Source organism: Pristis pectinata, chromosome 9 (genome assembly GCF_009764475.1).
Source record: "Pristis pectinata isolate sPriPec2 chromosome 9, sPriPec2.1.pri, whole genome shotgun sequence".
Lineage (NCBI taxonomy): Eukaryota > Metazoa > Chordata > Chondrichthyes > Rhinopristiformes > Pristidae > Pristis > Pristis pectinata.
The window spans coordinates 24,536,030-24,557,817 of NC_067413.1; the positions used below are offsets into that span (position 1 = coordinate 24,536,030).

General features: G+C 38.5%; 1 protein-coding gene across 1 annotated transcript in view; it reads right to left on the bottom strand.

Moving 5' to 3' along the window:
• rhpn1 (rhophilin, Rho GTPase binding protein 1) overlaps positions 1–21,788 on the bottom strand; it is an 81,605-nt gene that overhangs the window by 37,765 nt on the left and 22,052 nt on the right. Inside the window, exons 4-6 of the mRNA XM_052023700.1 lie at positions 5,150–5,225; positions 3,236–3,313; positions 1,135–1,259 (exon numbers count right to left, since the gene is read on the bottom strand). Coding sequence (XP_051879660.1) covers positions 1,135–1,259; positions 3,236–3,313; positions 5,150–5,225 — 279 coding nt within the window. The remainder of the gene's footprint in view (positions 1–1,134; positions 1,260–3,235; positions 3,314–5,149; positions 5,226–21,788) is intronic.

A 21,788-nucleotide genomic window follows, 5' to 3' on the forward strand; every position in this document is an offset into this window, starting at 1 on the left:
CTATCTGAACTTAAAGGTAGGTATCAAAGATACCAATCAACAAGTTGAAGGGTGGGGAGTTTCTTGTTCGCTTTTCAATATCACTCTGAAAAACAGATTAATTTTTCATCAATTTTAAAGCTGCTTGTAAGATCTTGTTTGTGTAAAACTGATCAACATGTCACCACATGCCATAGTAATTCACTAATAAATCATCCAGGGACCTCTGGCTTTAATTTCCCTATTGTTCACCCTCATGGGACTGTACCTGGGGTGTAGCTGAAACATTTCCACCTTAAAGGCCTCCCACTGTTCAAATGCAGTTTGTCTGTCAAGTTTTGGTTCCAATTTACCCGAGTCTGATTTGTTCTAACCCTATTGAAATTGGCCCTTCTTCCATTGACTATTTTTTGCCTTGAAGTAGTCCACAGCCCACTCTATGGTGTTCTAAACCTTATGATATAATCACTATTTCTTGGTCCACTTAGTCTGGCTCCTTTTCCAAACCAAGTACAGCAATGCTCCTTTGCTGATTAAGTCAGAAATATACTGATCAATTGAGATAATTACATTACAATAGAAATCACACTTAGAAATATCAATAATTCTAACTACTTTGGATCATCTTGAAGGAAGAATAAAAAGGCACAATGTAAATGCATTTTTTTTTAAATACACAAAAACAATGTTTTATAAGGTGTAAACTTCCAAAATAAAAAGATTGCTTAATATATCAAAATTCTTTTCAATAGCTTTCAACAGACTTTGAAGACTGTTATAAGTGACATGACTTTCAAAGCCCGGTCTAGCATTTGAAATACTCGCAATCAGATTCTACGTTATGTTGTGGGATCTTTCTTTGATGTGAAGGCAGGCATTCACAAAATTTATTTGTTGTTGAATCCTTCTAGCCAATTAAACTACAGTTCATCCAGCTCTTGCACACACATTAATGTTCTTGGGTGGAAAACTTATTTGTTAGTTCAGTCAGTAATGACAATAAATGTTCTTTATTTTCCCCAATTTGAGGACATGCATACTTTAGAATTTCAAAGAAAGAAATCTGTCATGAGAATATTCAGTATTTCAGTTTTTTCATTTATTAACAGTCCACACACATTGCTACAAGCCAAAGGCAAAGAATAGAAAACTTACCAATGAAAAAAAATACCCATATTTTTATTGGGTGGAAAAAATCGGTTATCAATGAAGTAAAGTTGGTTGTAGTATTCCATCAGAAGCTCAATTCCAGCATCATTTCTGGTTGGAGTTCGCATTGCCTGAAATAAAATTATTGGTACAAATCCTAAGTCAAGTGATTAAATTTAACATTTCTCAGCATTACTGGACTACTTTGCACTGAAGTTCTAGCATACTGAAGCATGGAGGGTGTACCTTAGATTCATACCTATAATTGACTATTACTGAACAAACAGTGGAGTCTCAGAGGAAGAGAAATTTCACAGGACAGTTAACTCAGAACTCTTTCACACACTCCCTGACAGCTATTATTGAAAAACATTGGCAGAGAACCAGAAACATGGCATCAATCTAACCTTTGAATTGCAATTATCACAAGGGAGTAAAAAGAAGAAAAGCATGACCAGGTCCTCTGTTTTTGAATTCTAAAACATTCACACCCTTTGTGATGTTACATGTGTTAATTTTACCATTGTAATAAAGCAGTTCTCAGTTTGCAACAGAGGCCTTTATTTAATGTGACTATCTCGAAAGATAAGAACCTGATAGACAGCATTATTTCCTGGAAAGGTAAAATGACATCTGAACTGACATTGATCATATCTCTTTCCCTTTCCTCAAAACAAAACACAATACCCCTTGATCTCAGCCCCACAGAATTTCCCACTCCTTTTAACACTTTACCAACTAAGTTGTATATCATAATTAACCATTCATAAACTAAAATTAGACAGATTTTTAATTTTGGTACAAAACATGTTAGATCTTTAAAATATATGGACGTTAAGAGGGAAAGAATACCCAATTATGCCTTGTTATCAGTCTAAATTTTTCTATGCCTTTAGTCAAATTTTCACTTAAAGAGTTATGCACCTTCAGATCCAATCTCTCCAGATGCAACAATCCTACAATGTTTATTACAAAGACACATGCAAACCTTTCCCAGCTACATCCACGGTCAAAGCGAAAAAGGCAAAAGCATAGGCTTCTTCGCAATGCCTCATGGATTCTTAAATTTCATTTTATTTCACATGTAAGCTATACCTTTTCCTCAAGGAAAATATTCCCAGGTTTTCCAAAGCCATTCAGAACAAAGAGGTTAAAAAAAACTATTGTATGTTGGTATTTATGATGTCAACCACTTGATAAATAATTTTCAATACTTGTATAAATAACTACCCACTTATTTAATCATTAATATTGCCACAAATAAATAATGCGAAAGCAACTGCAGTGGTATTCCAGAGCTAAACAATTAAAAATTCCCAAATGCCCCAAGGATCTGTTTTTCCCTTCTCCCCCCTCCCCAACAACACCAATCTTCTCAGTGATAGAATATGATGCAGATGTGGGTTGCCCTCAATTGCATTGTTCAAGTGAAAAATCAAATGATATAAGCAATGAGTATTTGCAGCCTATCTGACCAAGTTCATGGCAGTCAAGCTCAATCCAGTGCTAATAGCAATATGTATCACTTGTAATACTGAAAGAATTCCAAAACCACCTTGACAATAGAGAAATAAACCCAACCATCTACGATAGAGGAATTCCAAAAAACAAAACTCAATGGCAATTAAAAACTCTCATAACTGCAGGACAGAACTGAGAACATCACACAGGAGTTACTTTCAGAGCTAGAGTGGCTTAGAATCTAAAGTTTGGGCTATATAAGACATGCAGATCAGATCACCAATGAAAGTCAGACATCCACGTATATACCTCCAGCAGAATTTGATCAACAGAGACCAGGGATCTCGGGTATATTTCTTTCTCCCTTGCTGCTTTGGGAGGTTGAGGTGAACTTCTGTCTTGATTAAAATCATTTCTCTGTTGCAAACTGAGAACTGCTTTATTACAATGCTAAAATTAACTTCAGAACAGAATCAATTATATTCTTACTCTGAATGAAGTAATGGCTTTGGTCATAACACATCAGTATATTGCTTATTTTTACAACAGTTGAATGATTTATATTTAATGGAACATATTACCTATCACTCAACCCCCCCGCCCCCCCCCCCCCCCCCCCCACCCCACCAAGAACAATGTAACTAACCTGCCGGAGGTCTGCAAGTTCTTTTAGTTCCTTTTCATATCTGCATCCTGGTTCACTGTAGTGTTCTTCAATAAGATCCTATCAAAACAGAAAAGAAATCAGAGCACTCAGCAGAGTTGTATGAAATTTAACTGGAACTTGATGAATGGCCTAAAATAAAGAAAGATAATCATAATGTTGATTTTGAAAAGTGGAATTTCACAGATTTAGTTTTCACTCTGCTGGATTTCTGAGTTTAGGAACAACTAAGGGGAAACATAGTTAATACACAAGGGAGAAAGGAATATAATGATATTGGGACAGATGGAGATGAAGTAATTGAAAAATAAAATGCATGGAGCTTATACCCTACATAGAGATTCTTCTCAAATTTGGTTCTCAGAGATGTAGATGTCATTGGCAAGGCAAACATTTATTGCCCATCTTTAATTCCCATAAAGCCGCCATGTGGCAAGATTTAAACCCAGCAAAAAGGATGGAACAAGAATGTGATTGAGCTTCAGCCACTACAACCATTTTCCATTGTGCAAAGCATAACCAACCATTACAATATTTTCCCTTTGATGCTCATGGACTTGTGTTCCACTTGGGCTCCTTGGGCCAAATGGCATTGCTCTATACTGTAAATTATATTTAAGATCTTGAGGAATTACCAAGTAGTTACTCTGATGTATTCCTAGAGCACAAAAAATTTCAGGACAAGATGCAAGACTCAGACCTGGCTGCCCATTCCATTACGATCTAGGTCATGAGAGTTGTGGAGCTGAGCTGAGCAGAACTTGCATGACAGCAGGACAAAAATGTTGGGATTTCTTTTTTTTCTAATGCCAAAGTGGAAGATAAAACATTACAAAGCTATCTTGGTTCATTTGACACCTGTATAGGAGTGCAGATACGATATGATCAATTATAACTTTGACAATTTTTTAAAAAAATTAGTTATTTATCTCAGCCACCTAAATCCATTTTTGAAATGTTTAAGCTTGGAAGGCAGAATAAAAAAAAAGCAGCTTTTCTACATTCTTTATGGATGGCTATTATAGTCAGAGATGAGGAAAGGCACTTCAGACAGGTTAAATATTTTCCCATTTTGCATTAAATACTTAACCTCCATTAATAAAAATTAAAATAATTCTTGTCTGAATGAAAACAATGTTTTAAGCTCCACAGCAGCAATGCAAAATTCAAACAGTTTATACCTCCTTTACTCGGACTTTAAAGTGAGACATGCACAAATAAACAATTTGGTGCCAATGAATGGAGTGCCATGTACTCACGTCAACAGCAGTGGTGTTACAGTGCCTGAGGAGCAAGGGTGCCAATTAAAAAGAGTTTGGTTGCAGTTGACGAGTGTGAACTGAACTCATTTGACTAGGTCCAATGGAATTATAACCGGTTCTTTTAACTACAGGACCAGAGTTGACATTCAGATTATTTCTCTCTTTTTCCAATGAATAGAATTATAAATAAAAATGTATTTTGAACCCAATTTAAGTTGGATCAAAATGGATGCAAGGAATAAACAAATGGAAAATAGACTATTAAATAACACATGCCCTTTCTTACATAACAGAGTTATTCCCATTCACTTGTGGGACAAACCACTTTTAAGAATTGCCTAATGTAGTAGCATACTCATTAAGGTGCCCATTTTATATCACAATGCTTACTGATTTCACTCCCTTCAATTAATCTTCCAAGGTCATTTGCAAGTTAGATGAAGAATTTCACTGAATATTCACTTGGGAGGCAAATATAGCCAGGAACTTTGTACTACCCAAGCACAGCAGAATGTAATTGGAAGGAAATCCATTGTCCATTAATGCAAGCTTTATCACGGAAGTAAGATATACAATTGTACAGGTACATTTCTTTTGAACATCCTCAATTACGTCATCATAGGTGATTACTAACCTTCAGAGGCATTGTCAGTTCAACTTCTTTTGTCTCCTTCAGGCCAAGAGGAATCATAGGAACACTAACAGACTCACTGCAATACAAATAGAGATTAATCAAATGTTTACATTATCTCCACTTCCAGTCATCATCAGCATTATGGTAATTAATTGATAATAATTGTTCCACCTCAGCCACTGTCTTCAGCTGCCAAGACCCTGAAGCTGTCATATTTGCTCTAAATCCCTCTCTCTTTTTTCTTCCTTTAAGATAATCTTAAAGATCTATCTATCACATGCTTTTTATCATAACTCCTTATGAAGCTCAGATTTTTATTTATCTGGAATTTATTTCCTATGGTGCCTTGAAGATTTTACCAAGTAAAGGTGGTATGCAAACACAAGCTGTTGTTTTTATTTGAATGTCTTATTTTAATCACTTTAAAAGATTCAAGGATGCACTCAAGTTCTGGCTGGTGGGAAACTTTTGTTTTCCTTCAACTTGCTGGATGTCTCAGAGTTCTGGCATCACAGTGAATCAGTGGGAAGCAATGTGTAATTGAATGGGTTGCCATAGTGTCAGAGTCAACAAGAGGGTTCCAGTAAGTCACCAAACAACAGTTTTCAATTGGACATCAACATAGTCAATGTGACTATTTCTCATCTATTATATCTGCATAGTGCTTGTCATTGCCATCAGGGCATCATTATGCTCTCACATCAAAAGTGATGCTCTTCAACATGTACCTACACACATGGGTAAAGTGGATTTGTGTCTTCCTCCAGACAACAACCCTTAGCTTGCAGTCCAGATCTACACCAAGATAAGTTGGATCAGGGTCAGTGCTGGTGCAGAATACTTTTTCAAAGTTTGATTTAAATTTCCCATTATAATTAAATTGCTTTATACAGATTAGTTTAGGCTTATATTTTGAGAATTATTCCAAGTGTTTAGGTCCAGGGTGGACTTAAAGCACTCAGAGTAGAAATGACAACTCTTGTGTTCCTCACTCATTTAAGTGAAAAATCACAATAGATGCCATATACCTGGTTACAAAGTATTGATCAGTGACCTGCAAAGCAGCAACTCAAAACAATTAAGTGCTGCAATGTCATGACTGTGCTGTACTGTTCTATGTTCTATGATTTCCTTCTTAATTAACCCACTTGCTTAATTAAAGAAGGAATCAATGCAGTGTTGTTTTGTGATGTAGATGCAGTGGATTTGATTTGGGTGGAAATAATGAATAACAGGAAAAAAAGACATGAGTGAGTAGTCAGGATAGCATAAATGGAAAAATATCAAAGGCATATAAGAAGGGAACTGTAATTATCATGGGTAATTTTAAATTGCATACATTGAACTTATCAAATTGTTAAGGATACTGTGCAAGAGGAATTTGTGGAGTGTGGCAGGGATTGTTCCTTAGTGTAGTATATTACAGAACCTAACCGGGACAGGCTAATTTAGATTTGGTTGTGTGCTATGACGTAGAATTAATAAAAGATGTTGTGGCTAAGGATCCCCTATGGAACAGTGATTCCAACATTGTAGAACACCAGGGATCCATAACCGATATGCTCAACTTAAATAAGGATAATTACAATATTACAAAGATAAGAGTTGTCTGGACTGGCCTGGGTAAATAGGCTAAAGGATAGGCCAGTGGATAAGAAGTAGCGGATATCTTAAGAGCTAGTCCATAATACTCAGCAGAAATTTATCCGAATCAGACATACAGAATACATGGTGGGTTGAAGGGTCTGTTCCTGTGCTGTACAGTTCAATGTTCTATGTAGAAAGAGGATTCCAGAGAAAGACGACCATCCATGGTTAACAAAGGAGGTCAAGGAAAATAGAAGATTCAAACATATAGTGTCAAGGGCAAGTGGCAGACCAGAGGACTAGAAATTTTGCTGACTATATATCGATGTCCAATTGGAAACTGCTGAAGCCATGTTGACCATCTAAAAAGTCAATATTTTTCCAGATGCAAGTAGATCCTATCCCTGAGAATCTTCACAAATAATTTCCCTACCACTGATGCAAGGGTCACCAGCCTATTGAACATAGAACAGTACATCACAGTCCCATTGGCCCACGATGTCTGTGCTGAACATGATGCCAAATTAAACTCATCATTCCTGTCTGCACATAATCTATATCCCTCTATTCCCTGCATATTCATGTGCATATCTAAAAGCCTCTTAAATGCCACTATCATATATGCTTCCACCACCATCCCTGGCAGCACATTCCAGCCACCTACCACTCTCTGTGTGGAAAAACTTTCCCCACACATCATCTTTAAACTTTCTCCCTCTCACCTTAAATCTATGCCCTCTAGTATTTGACATTTCTATCCTGGGGAAAAAGATTCTGACTGTATACCCTATTTATGCCTCTCATTTTTTTAATATATATATATAGACTTCTATCAGGTCTCCCCTCAGCCTCTGATGCTCCAGAGAAAACAATCCAAGTTTGTCTAACATCTCCTTCTAGTTAATGCCCTCTAATCCAGGCAACATTCCGATAAACCTCTCCTGCACCCCCTCCAAAGCCTCTACTTCCTTCCTGTAATGGAATGACCAGAACCGCATACAATACTATGTGCAGCCTAACCAAGTTTTTGTACAGCTGCTATATGCCTTGCTGATTCTTATACTCAGTGCCCCAGCCAATAAAGCCAAGTATACCATATACCTTCTTACTACTCTATCTACTTGCGTGGCCACTTTCAGGGAGCTATGGACTTGGACCTGAAACCTATAGTTTCCTGGTTTGTCTCCATTGCCATAATTTAAAATAAAAGGAACAATACTGGTTATTCTCCAGTCCAGTGGGACCTCATCTGTGACTAAAGAGGATACAAAGAATCTCTGTCAAGGTTCCAGCAACCTCCTCTTGTCTCTTGATAACCTGGGATAGATCCCATCAGGGCCTGTGGACTTATCCACCTTAATGTTCTTCAAAAGCTCCAACACCTCCTCCTCCTTGATAACAAGATGTCCTGGAATATCCCTGATTTGCTATCCTACATGTTCTTTTCCTTGGTGAATACTGATACAAGGTACTCTTGTTTAGTACCTTGCTCAATTCCTCTGACTTCAGGCATAACTTCCCCCCTTTGTCCTTGAGTGGTCCTATCCTTTCCCCAGTTACACTCTTGTTTTTAGTGCATTGATAAAATGCCTTGGGATTCCCTTTAATCCAACTTGCCAAAGACATTTCATGGCCCCTTTTAGCCCCCGATTCCTTGTTTAATATTCCTGAGTATTTCTCCCAACACTTTTAATAGTCACACATTTCCCTACATTGTTCATCTGCCACTTTTTACTCACTCCTTTAAACTGCCCACATTCCTAAGTAGAATCCTAGTGGCCTTCTCAAAATTCACTTTACCATTTATCTTTGGATCATCAGCAATTGATTGCTACTCTTTCACCCAATTCATAAAAAAAAGTAAATAGCTGAGGCCACAACAGGAATACCTGAGGCACACCACAAATAACTGCAAACCTAAAAATAACTTGTTTATTCCTAGTCTGTTTATTCTTTGTTAACCAATCCTCTATCCATGCTGGCATTCAGCTGTCAATCCTATGAATCCTTTTCTTTTGCAGTAAACTTTTTACATGACACCTCATCAAATGCACTACATTATTGTCTTTCCTTCTCTACCCAGCTAATTAAGTTCTCAAAGAACTCTAATTAGTACATCAAATATAATTCTCCTTTCTTAAACCCATATCAACACTGCCTGCCAGCGACCCAGGTTCAATTTCAGCCGCTGCCTGTAAGGAGTTTGTACGTTGTCCCTGTGTCTGCGTGGGTTTCCTCTGGGTGCTATGGTTTCCTCCCACATTCCAAAGACATATGGGTTAGGAAGTTGTGGGCACGCTATGTTGGTGCCAGGAGCGTGGCAACACTTGCAGGCTGCCCCCAGAACACTCTACCCAAATAATGTATTTCACTGTGCGTTTCGATGTACGTGACTAAAGATCTCTTATCCTATCTAGTATGCTTTTCTAAATGTTCTACTGTCACTTGCGAAGCAATGGTTTCCAGCATTTTCTTCAACACAGATGTTTCCCCAATTTGATAAACTGGAAAAGGAATGGCATATAGAATTTAACTCAGACAATGCGATGTGTTGCATTTTTGGGAAGTTAAACTAGGGCAGGACTTGCAGAGTAAATGTCAGGGCCATGGTGAGTGATGTAGAGCAGGGGTACAAGTACATCGTTCCCTGGAAATGGTTCCTTCGCTCTTATACTCAATGCCCCATCCGATGAAGGCAAGCATGCCACACGCCTTCTTCACCACCTTGTCTACTTGTCTCAGCACACTCAGGGACCTATGTTACTTGTACTCCTACGTCTCTGTTCCACAAGATTTGCCAGGGCCCTGTGTATTTCCTGCCCTGGTTGAACTTTCCAAAATGCATAATTTTGCACTTGTCTGAGTTAAATTCCCTTTGCCATTCCTTGGCCCACTTTCCCAGTTAATCTAGATCCTGTTGTTGCCTCAGACAACTTCTTCACCGTCCACCACACCACCAAATATGGTGTCATCTACAAACTTACTAATCATGCTACCTATACTTTCATCCAAATTTTTAATATACATGACAAATAACAGTTGACCGAGCGCCCATTCCTGCAGCATACTACTGGTCACAGGCATCCAATCTGAAAAATAGGGCTCCACAACCACCCTCTGACTCCTTCCACTAAGCCAATTGGCTAGCTCACCTGGATCCTATGTTATTTAACCTCCTGGATCAGCCTGCCATGTGGCACCTTGTCAAAAACCTTGCTAAAGTCCATGTAGATGGCATCTACAATCCTGCCCTCTCGATCCTCTTGGTCACCTCTTCAGAAAACTCAATCAATTTCGTGAGACTCAATTTCCCCATGCACAAAGCCATGCTGACTATCCCTAATCAGTCCTTGCTTTTCCATAGAACATAGAACAGTACAGCACACTACAGGCCCTTCGGCCCACAATGTTGTGCTGACCTTTAAACCTCACCTAAGACTATCTAACCCCTTCCTCCCACATATCCCTCTATTTTAAATTCGTCCATATGCTTATCTAGTAATCTCTTGAATTTGACCAATGTACCTGCCTCTACCACCACCCCAGGCAGCGCATTCCATGCCCCAACCACTCTCTGGGTAAAAAACCTTCCTCTGATATCTCCCTTGAACTTCCCACCCATTACTTGAAAGCCATGCCTCTTGTATTGAGCATTGGTGCCCTGGGAAAGAGGTGCTGGCTGTCCACTCTAAATATTCCTCTTAATATATTGTACACCTCTATCATGTCTCCTCTCATCCTCCTTCTCTCCAAAGAGTAAAGCCCTAGCTCCTTTAGTCTCTCCTCATAATGCATACTCTCTAAACCAGGCAGCATTCTGGTAAATCTCCTCTGCACTCTTTCCAATGTTTCTACATCCTTCCTATAATGAGGTGACCAGAACTGGACACAGTATTCTAAGTGTGGTCTAACCAGAGTTTTATAGAGCTGCACCATTACCTCGTGGCTCTTAAATGCGATTCCTTGACTTATGAAAGCTAACATCCCATAAGCTTTCTTAACTACCCTATCCCTGAAAGTTGCCTCACAGGTGGATCTGTGGCTATGGACCCCCAGATCCCTCTGCTCCTCCGCATTACCCAGAATCCTGCCATTAACTTTGTACTCTGCCTTGGAGTTTGTCCTTCCAAAGTGTACCACCTCACACTTCTCTGGATTGAACTCCATCTGCCACTTCTCAGCCCAGCTCTGCATCCTATCAATGTCCCTCTGCAATCTTCGACAATCCTCTACACTATCCACAACACCACTAACCTTTGTGTCATCTGCAAACTTGCCAACCCACCCTTCTACCCCCTCATCCAAGTCATTAATAAAAAAAATCACGAAAAGCAGAGGTCCCAGAACCAATCCTTGTGGGACACCACTAGTCACAGCCCTCCAATCTGAATGCACTCCATCCACCACAACGCTCTGCTTTCTACAGGCAAGCCAATTCTGAATCCACATGGCCAAGCTTCCCTGGATCCCATGCCCTCTGACCTTCTGAAGAAGCCTACCACTTAGATCCTGTTTCTCAGAATCCCTTCCGGTAACTTTCTCAGCACTGATGTTAATCTCCTCTGTCACTTCCTTTTTCCCTCCATTATTAATTACCCAGTCTCAATTTCTATAGAATGCTTTGACTGTTGCTTTGCTTTGATTGTTTTCTCTGCAGTGTCAAAAGCAGAGGGTGACCTGATAGAAGTTATACAATATCATGAGAGGTACATTGTACATAGGGTAGATGGTCAAAGTCTTTTCCCCAAGATGGAAATGTCAAATACCAGAGGGCATGGCTTTATGTTAAAAAGCAGAAAAGTTTAAAGGAAATATACAAAGCAAGTTTTTTTTTTAAAAAGTAAAGGGATGGTAGGTGCATGGAACAAACTGACAGGGGAACATACAATAGCAAGATTTAAGTCACATTTAGAAAGGCACGTGAACGGGCAGGGAATAGGGGGATATAGACCTTGTACAAGCAGATGGGATTAGTTTAGATTGACATCATGATCAGTGCAGACTTTGTGGGCTGAAGGGCCTGTTCCTGTGCTGTACTGTTTTATGTTCTATGGGCTGGTGTGTACACTTTCTAACTAGTACTTTGTTTTGGAGACTGCTGGCAGTGTTGATGCTGAAAGAATGCAGCCCAGAGCCTGGAAACAATGGCAAAAGGGACTGTGCAGAGATAATCAAAGTGTGGATACGTAGTCATTAAAGTTGGAGGGACAGATCGGCATTTTTGTGAGTGTTGTTATGAGTCGCACATGGTCTGTTGCCACACAGTTGACAGAATAAAGGATGTGAAGGAAAGGATACAAAGTATTCAGCAGAGCAAAGAAGAAGGAAAGGAATAATTTAAAGCAGAATTTCTCAGTTGTAAGAGGGCTAACCAGTGGGATGAAAGGGGATCTAACAGAGATAAAATAGAATTAAAGGTTGGTTGTAAAAGCAGTAATGGAACAATGGGTGAAGATGCTTGAAGAATTCACCAGGTTTGTACCATGCACTCCCTCTTGTTTCATCATATTCACAGTATCCATTCTTATCTAAGGAGCACTGGTTTTGATTTCAACCCCTTTCCCTTTTGTGGGAACATGCCTAGTCTGTACAGGAAACAACTCCTCTGTACACATCACCCATTGTTCCATTTCTGCTTTTACTGACATTACTGCTATTCATTGACATGAACTTGTTATATTAGGCGAGTTCAAGATAGTACTTAGCTGTGATGTTTTCTGCAGTCATTTATCAGTCAATTTATTTTCACATCTGCAAAATGGTCTTGAGGCAGCTGCCCATGGAACTGCACTCCAGAATGCATCAACATTTTCAGTTTAAAGGAGCAATTATTTTAGAAAACTAAAAGTTTTGAAAAAATAAATAATGCACCAGAAGTATATTATGTTGTTACCTTTCCCAAAAGAAAAACCCTATTACATGGTCACACAGCAGACATGTCTCAGCATTGTGACATTAATGCACCAATCACTGCAGAATGAACCTTCAGCCACAATACCAACCAGCACTTATCAACTGGGATACATCTCTTTGAAAAGGAATTGTGAAAACAGGAGAGAGTGCACATTTTAGGGAATCCTAATGCAACCTACTATTTCAGTTGGGTGAGGATTTAAAACTGACATCACAAAATCAATTTATCACATTGTGGGACGGTGCAGAGGAGAGAACTATGGCTGCCTCACAGATAATCCAAGGCATTCTTCTGTTTGAGCATAATTGTGCCAAGCTGATCAGGAGACCAAGGGCTAGATCAGTCTATATTTTCTCCTAACTTCATGCAAAACAAAAAAAAACAAACACCAAACTAAGAAGATAAAAATCAGTGAAATAACATTCCTAATGGAAGAATACAATGAGAGCTGTGTGATGTTAGATAATACAGCACAGCAAGACAATAAGAATAGCTAGTTAGCAAGACATTTTGTATAAGCAGAACTAAAATTAGTGGAGCATTCATATCCGAGCAAATTGTACTTTGAGAAATTAATGCGACTAATGGACTGAAAGACATTTGTTCTCTTGTATTAATTTTTTTTAAGTTAAACACATGGACATACATCATTCACAACATGATTATTGATTTACAGTAAAACAAAATTTTCTTAACAGTTCACTTCTTAGTTGATATGCTGCCAGAATTATCCAATAACTACTACACACCATTTAGTAGTTTAATGAGTTTTCAATAGATGCTTTGCATTCTTCTCTTGACAGCTCCTTTTAGCTTGCAGTCCAATTAACGGCTTGGTCAAATGGTCACTTTTCATTTTTGCATGTCAAGTACTGGCTGCCTACATGACAACTTCAGCAACATCACTGCAACTGAACATTCATACACACAGTTTGCAGGAAGGGTTATTGGCACAATGAGTGGTTTGGATCTGGGAAAGACTGTTCGGGCTAACAGTGAGGCAGATTCAACTGGTAGCATTCAAGAGGGAGGAAGGTAAATAACACATGATCAAAAATGTCAAAACAAAATAAAAATATGGGTAAGTCACTGGAAATGCAGCAATTAGCCAAGCCTGTCAAATCTCTTAATGCTAGACAAAGTTATTTGATAGCTGAGCAACATTCAAGTAAAACTCTTAGAAGGCAAGCAGCAGGCAAGGTCATTGACACATCAAACTGTGTCCCTTCTAATTCTCGCATTAAAACACTCAGTTATATTCTGAATATCTTTAATTAATTTCAAGCAAACTCATCACCAAACTCCGAGACCTGGGACTCAACCCCTCCCTCTGCAACTGGATCCTTGCCTTTCTGATCAACACACTGTAATCAGTGAGGATAGGGTCAACACTGGTGCCCCGCAAGGCTGCATCCTCAGCCCCCTACTCTACTCCCTCTATTCATGACTGCGTGGCCATATTCTGCTCTAACTCCATCTACAAGTTTGCAGATGATACAACCGTAGTAGGCTGCATCTCAAATAATGATGAGCCAGAGTACAGGAAGGAGCTTAGCAACATGGTGTCATGACAACAACCTTTCCCTCAATGTTAGCAAAACGGAAGAGCTGGTCATTGTCTTCAAGAAAGGGGGCAGTGTACATGCACCTGTCTACGTCAATTGTGTTGAGTTTGAGAGAATTGAGAGCTTCAACTTCCTTGGAGTGAACATCACCAATAACCTGTCCTGGTCCAATCACGTAGACACCACAGCCAAGATAGATCACCATTACCTCTACTTCCTCAGGAGGCTAGAGAAATTTAGCATGTCCCCTTTGACACTCACCAACTTTTATCGATGCACCATAGAAAGCATCCCATCTGGATACATCATGGCTTGGTATGGCAACTGCTCTGCCCAGGACCACAAGAAACTGCAGAGTTGTGGACACAGCCAAGCGCATCAAGGAAACCAGGCTCCCCTCCATAGACTCTGTCTATACCTCTTGCTGCCTTGGTGAAGCAGCCAGCATAATCAAAGACCCCACCCACCCGGGTCATTCTCTCTTCTCCTCTCCAATCAGGCAGAAGATACAGGGAGCCTGAGGGCACATACCACCAGGCTCAAAGACAGCTTCCATCTCACATGACGCTATTACAGCGCCAGCAATCGGTGTTCGATTCTCGCTGTCTGTAAGGAGTTTGTACGTTCTCCTGTGTCTGCGTGGGTTTCCTCTGGGTGCTCCGGTTTCCTCCCACATTCCAAAGATGTACGGGTAGGTTAATTTGGGTTTAAAATGGGCGGCGCGGACTCATTGGGCTGAAAGGGCCTGTTACCACGCTGTAAATAAAAATTAAACGGTTCCCTTATATGATGAGATGGACTCTTGACCTCAATCTACCTTGACCTTCCACCTTATTGTTTACCTGCAATACAATTCCCTGTAGCTGTGACACTTTAGTCTGTATTCTGTTATTCTTTTAACCCTGTACTACCTCAGTGCACTGTATAATGAATTGATCTGTACAAACGGCATGCGAGACAAGTTTTTCCACTGTACCTCGGTACAAGTGACAATAATAAACCAATACCAATTATGTGCACCTCTCCTACCCTGCCTGGTAGAGTTTGGAGTAATCAACCTTTTTGAAAGGCACCTCTTAATATATCTAAAGTGCAACTCAAATTAAATTTATATATTTTTGTCCTACTTTCCCCAAACTGAATTCAGAGATCATAGGATACATTTTCCAATTCTGCTTTATTTATGGACATGCTGATTGGAACAGAAAATGCCAATAAGCACATGATCTTCCAAAGATGATCTAATTATTTATGATGAGTGTCATGTCTGTCCCTCCTCCCACTCATTTTCAACCTTTGGTAAAGTTGATCCAATCATTCTAGTCCAGTGGCTCTTAGTTGTCTTAGTCACTACACTCCACCCAGGGAGTCTCCTGCAACAGCTCCTCTTCCCACTCCATTCTCTTTCAGAGCCCTCCATGAACTTCAACCCTTTTTTACTTTTTACCTACCCCCATGCCTTGGGAAAAATAAAGCACCCAAAACAAAATACACCATTAAACATACATATTATGATTAAAGCTAAGCAACACCCTTGTTATAACTGGAAGATGATGCATCAAAATAGATAAAGTTTGTGCTTCAGATCTATAAAGATTTGACCAATCCTTCAGCAAAGCCTCCCCGTTTTATTTTTTTTCGATATTCCCTTTAGAAATATGAAAACGCCTTGCATCCCAGTGAGTCTATGCAGGGTCTATGATCAATCCCATCACCCCATTTACTGTATGTCCCTGCAACCTATTCTCTTCATATGCCCATCAACTTCAGCCTAATTTTTCTAACCACTAACAGTCACAGGGAGATCAGACAGATTCCAAACAGATAGCAAGAGGTCATGATTGAACCGACTCATTGGAGCAATAAGGCAGCAGCACTATCTGCTTAGCTACTGACAGTTTTATCCCTGTTGTGGGGATTAAAACTACACATATTGTCTTGTGTCCTTCCACAGACAAGATTCTATCCAACCTGGTTACAGTCTCAGACATTACCAAAAAGTATCCAGTCATGTGAAAATAAAAAAAACAGCAGAGGCTGGACAACTGTACAAAAAAAAACAGAAAACATTCAGGAGGTCTGTTAACCATTTCTCTTTCCATGGATGCTGCTCGAGTGCTTCCAGCATTTTCTGTTTTTATTTTCCAGTTTCCAGTCTTGTTGACCTCCCAATACCACATTCTTTCCATTTCTGAGACTGACCAAATTCTTTTTTCATTAATTTTTCAGGATATGGACATTGCTGGCATAGCCAATATTTATTGCCCATTCCTAACTGCCCTTGGCCCATCACCTTGAACCCAATGCAGTCCATCAGATGAAGAAACTTCCAGCGCTGTTGAGTTGGGATTCCATGATCTAGACCCATAGACAATGAAGGATCAGCAATATATTTCTGGTGTGCAAATTTCTTTTGTTTCTCAGACAACAACCATTCAAATTAAGACTAGCTGGTTGCTAGATAGAAAGATCTGAGGAGCAGAGGTGAAGAATGAATAGACAGAAGATATCTAGTGCTGGAGGCCTCATCCATACTCTCTCCCTCCACTCCCACCATTCTAGTTATCCCATGATCTCAATGTCCCAATACCCACAAAGTTCTCACATTCATGTTCAAATCCCTTTATCAAGGAAGGACAACATGAAGAGATGGAGTTAAAACAAATATTTTTTTTTAAAATAGGACTAACTCCAGCTTCCTCCAATTCTCAGAGTTCTGTTTTACTCCATTTCTCTATTTTTGTGCATTCCTCACCTCATTCATCTCACCACTGGTGGTCATACCAAATATTTAGTCATGAAGATCCAGAATATCCTCCCCAAACATGTCACCTTTTTAATCTTCCTTTGTAACTCCTTAACAGGCACCTCCAAGCTTTTATCACATCACACAAGACTCTCCTTTGGTTTGTTATCATTTTTTGTGATTTCACCCCTTTAATGCATCCTATATATTTTAAGTGCAATATACGAATAAGTTATTACTGACTTTCGCCACTTGCATGCAAGTGAGATTTCATAAAGGGCTTCACTTACAAGGAATTATTTTCAAACTCTTCAGCAGTGGCACCATTCTTTCTGCTTCCCCCCTCACCCCCAAACCACCTCAGTCACTTTCTCAGCTAAATATATATTCCAGCACAATATGATAGCCAATATATCACTTGATAACATTGAAATTACGTCTTTGCCCAAGATGTTAACTTTGGAGATATTTTCTGGATGGTTCTTGACATAAATTAAAAATCAAGAATTTCTTCTGAATTGTGTGTAGAAAATGTATGGCTTACAGTTGCCAGTATTAGCACATTGTATTTCTAAGAATCCTGCAATGTTCATATACAAGAACACCATGCACCATTAATACATCTCAAAGAGTCTTTTTTATTGCACATCTACCCGATTGCAAGTTAAAAGCAGTTGGAAGCATAAACTTTCAGTGCTACAGTCAATACTACAGTTATTCCAGGTTGATTCCAACATAATATTCATTCTTTGATGAATTAGGACTTTTACCAGATAGGCATACTTGAATCTGGAGACCAAAATGTGTGTCCACGGATATGCCGGGATAATTGCCTTCTGGTTCAATTTTGCCTTATATTTTTCCCCCCTCAAACAAAACTCAGCAACAGATGAACGCCTAGAGTAACAGTACATAGAAAATGAAGAAAATTGCATGGGAGAGATTCACTTCTTGAAAAATCAGAATGCATTTTTAACTAGATGATTCAAGAAGAGGTATGTTTAAATGGTTCCCCATGTAATTTCTGGATCATCCACAGCTAAGCTACATTTGGGGGTGAGAAGTTGGGGGGGGGGTGGGGTGGGTGGGGTGGGTGGGGGCAGTGACTGGAGAGGAGTGGGATAAGCATTGGGTGGAAGCCTACCTTTTTGTACCTTGAAGAGAATGATTCATCCCATCTTCACATTTAATTACATCCGTTTTAGGCAATGCAGCCTGAGCATTTTGATTTCTTTCTCTCATGATTTATGCCTTTACCCTTAGAATCAATTTTTTCCTGACTCAATCAAATGTTGAGTGCATTTCTTCTTCAGTAGTGACCAAAATTTAACAGAGCACTCCTGTCTGATGTACTGGCCCCTCCTTTAATTGTCTTTTTTTAAAATTAAAAACAAGACTAATCACTTCTCAAATATTAAGTAATTAAAAAAAGGCAATTTGGTCCATTCTAATTAGAAAGAGCTGCTACTTGCTCTTGATGTTTCCTCTCAATTGTACAAATTTTTATTTCAATTATATATGCATCTTCCTTTTGAAAGTTATTTTCAACCACAGGTTCAGGCATTCAGGATAATAATTGTGCAAAAAATTCTTCACTTTCTTGACACTATCTTAAATTTATGTCCTCTGGTTACTGCGAGTAAAAGCAGTTTTATTTTCTTATTTACTCCATCAAAACCCTTCACAATTTTGACACATCCAATTGGTTATTTATAACAAATTAACTTAACTTCTATACTACATCTTTATGGAAAGTCCAAATTCAACATGATTTTGTAAAGGTATCATCTCTGCTTGCCATTTCACAAATTTGTTTATTTGGAGCCTCAGTACTTCTGTTTTCTGTTTCATTAAAATTATTCCATTCAGTCTTTAATTCTTCACCTCATTTTATACTGCCATGGATTTATTATTCTGTTGATGCACTCACAGAATTTATGACAATCATTCTGGTACTGAATTTTCCCTCCAGTTCAGAAAAGTAATTGTTCGTCACTTCTTTCAAAAGTTTATTGAACTGAAATGTTGGTACTATTACTCCTTCGATAGATATCATCTGGCCTGCTTTTTGTTTTCATTACTGCATTTTGCCTTTTGTATTAACCAAGTTCATATCCAAGCTATTATTGCTCCTTTAAATCCTACACACTTAAACCTTGCTAATGTTTATTTTGTTGAACTTTATCAAACACCTTTTGAGATTCCTAGCACACAATAACAATCAAATCAACTCCAAAAATCTCAACTATCTGTCATTTATTGATTTGTGTTTGTCTTTGATTTAATTTGGTCCCAGTTTGGCCACCTAAAAGTTTCCCCACCATGAACTAAATTGTCTACTTTTTTTTTAAAAAACAGGATTTAATATTAGACTGTTTTTGAACTGGATGGTAACACCTACAATGCTCTGTGTTTTTGATTCTATTCCCCTTGCTATCAAGGATTGAAATATTGTGGCCACAGCCTACAATATTTCTGTCCTTAATTTCCATAGCAATGTAGTTTTCCCTTTTGGCCAAATTACTCTTCTTATCCTTTTAAGCACATTTTAAGATGGTTTTTATCCTATTCAATTTTAACAACCCTCCTTTAGTGTTACAGAATAAATGCACATCACTGGCAACATCTTAAGCAACACTACAAATGCTTATACAATTTCCTCAGTTTTCAAGTCACATACAAGTACATCAGAAAAATTCTTACAAGATCCCCCATGGTAAAAACAAAATCATTCACATTCTTCTACTCTAAGGAACTTACTCTTAATCAAATCCAAAGACTTCTGATCCTATAGCATTTTTATACATGCAGTCACATTCTTTTCAGCTCCATGTGCTATTTATTTTATCATTTCATTACACATTAATGAGTACTTTGTGAAAACCACGCTAAGCCATAGCCACTCCATTTTCTTGACCAGTGCTCTATTATTCCTGCTGAAGAATTCTGTTCGCTGAATCAAGAACAACCTGCCTTTTAGTAATCTGTGCTGACAGGCTCAAATTAACGCTTTTTCTTGAATATTTTTGGTGTTTTCCTTGTAATTTTAGAATAGAAAGCAAAGAAAGGTCAGACTATAATCTTCATTACTAGTATCACTTTTTCCTGTTATTTAATTTTTGAACATGTATGGCTATTTTGGATAACTTGTTTACAAACTGACTTTATATTTAAAAATTTAACAACCCCACTAAAGATATGCTCTCCTTTTCATCACATATTGGCAGTAGCCCAATACAAATTTCAGCAACAGTAGTAAGCAGCTTTGACACCAGTCCAGATTTATAGAAAAGTCAGGTTGACATTTTGTGTGTGTACCTATTCCGAGAACAGAGTTCTAATGAGAGGGTCACACCCAAAACAGTTCCATATGTGCTTTATCGGGATAGCAAGTCTGACTGCATCTACAATTTCCAATGACCAATGCTTACAATTGATTCAAACAGCATTTACAATATGTTATATTATTTCCATGTTATACAGTTTTGGTTTCATTAACATTTGTTACTGAACACAAATGTTATTTGGAATAGCCAGGTTACAAAAGTGCACATTTCCACAACTTTTACTCCTACCGCAATTCACTCCCTCATTTTTTAACCACCCATATATTTTTAAAATTTAACATCAACAATAGGAACAAGAATGGCAGAGTAAAGTCTCTACGAGGCATCATTGCTCGATGGGCAAGTATTGCAGTAATCGCAATGGCGATGAAACAAGAGATTTATTCCTTTAACTGTCATAGTTTTCATACCCCTAATTACAAGAATAATTAAAACAGAATCTGAAAAGTAACTCCAGATAAGGATAATTAAGATGAAGAACAAGAATATTTGTCAGCTCTTTTTCAGTCTCACTCCAGCGTCTTACTCTGGACCTTTTTGATCTAAATGACACAGCATCACATGACATGATGCATTTCTCTACGGAGCCATCAACGAGCTGCGCTAAAATATATATTTTGTCTTGCATTGCCCAGCAACAGAGCTATAAACTCGTAAAAACCTACCTTTATGGTACACAATTTAATTTCCAACATGATAATCGTGCAGGCACAGCCAGAAAATAAAGTTAACTTTGATATAATTTTTTTAATTAAATTTTCTTTTCCTGTCATTTGACAAAACAACTGACTCAGCAAATTGCTCCAACGCAACAATGATGGCCTTAAATAAGAAGATGTTACACTGTAAAAGACTTTTTCCTCCCCTCACATGGTAAATGGTCTCATTACCATACCACACCTTCATAAATTGCAACATTAACAGCAAAGCAACTACCTTTTCAAAATGACAAAATTGGATCACGTGAAATTAAAAAAGTATCCTGCCAGCTATAGTACAGAAGGCCATCAATGGACATGGCTTCATCATGAGGGATGGAGCCAGCTCTGGCACACAAGTTCTGATTTTAGCCTGTACATTTTATTCAAAGAAAAATGATTTTTACCCTTCTATTTTTCTATCAATATTCTTCAGTGTGGAAGCAAGTACTCATATTGCATGGCTGGTATGAGCAGATCCTGTGTCATCCCACTACAACTGCCACTGAAGATATGCCATAATTGCATGGATCTGCATAAGACAAGAATTACAACAGCCTCAATTTTGAGGAGATATCTCAACAAGACTGTTGGTGTTCACCAAAAGTCTTTATATTGAGAGCAACTTCCATATTTGCATGCATGCAAATATAGATAAATTCTGAAGTTGAAGTTAGCTACTCGTACACAAGAGGCATACAAGAAAATAGGAACAGGAGTAGGCCACCCAGCCCCTCAAGCTTGCCCAGCCATTCAGCATGATTACTGTCAATCTCCTCCAG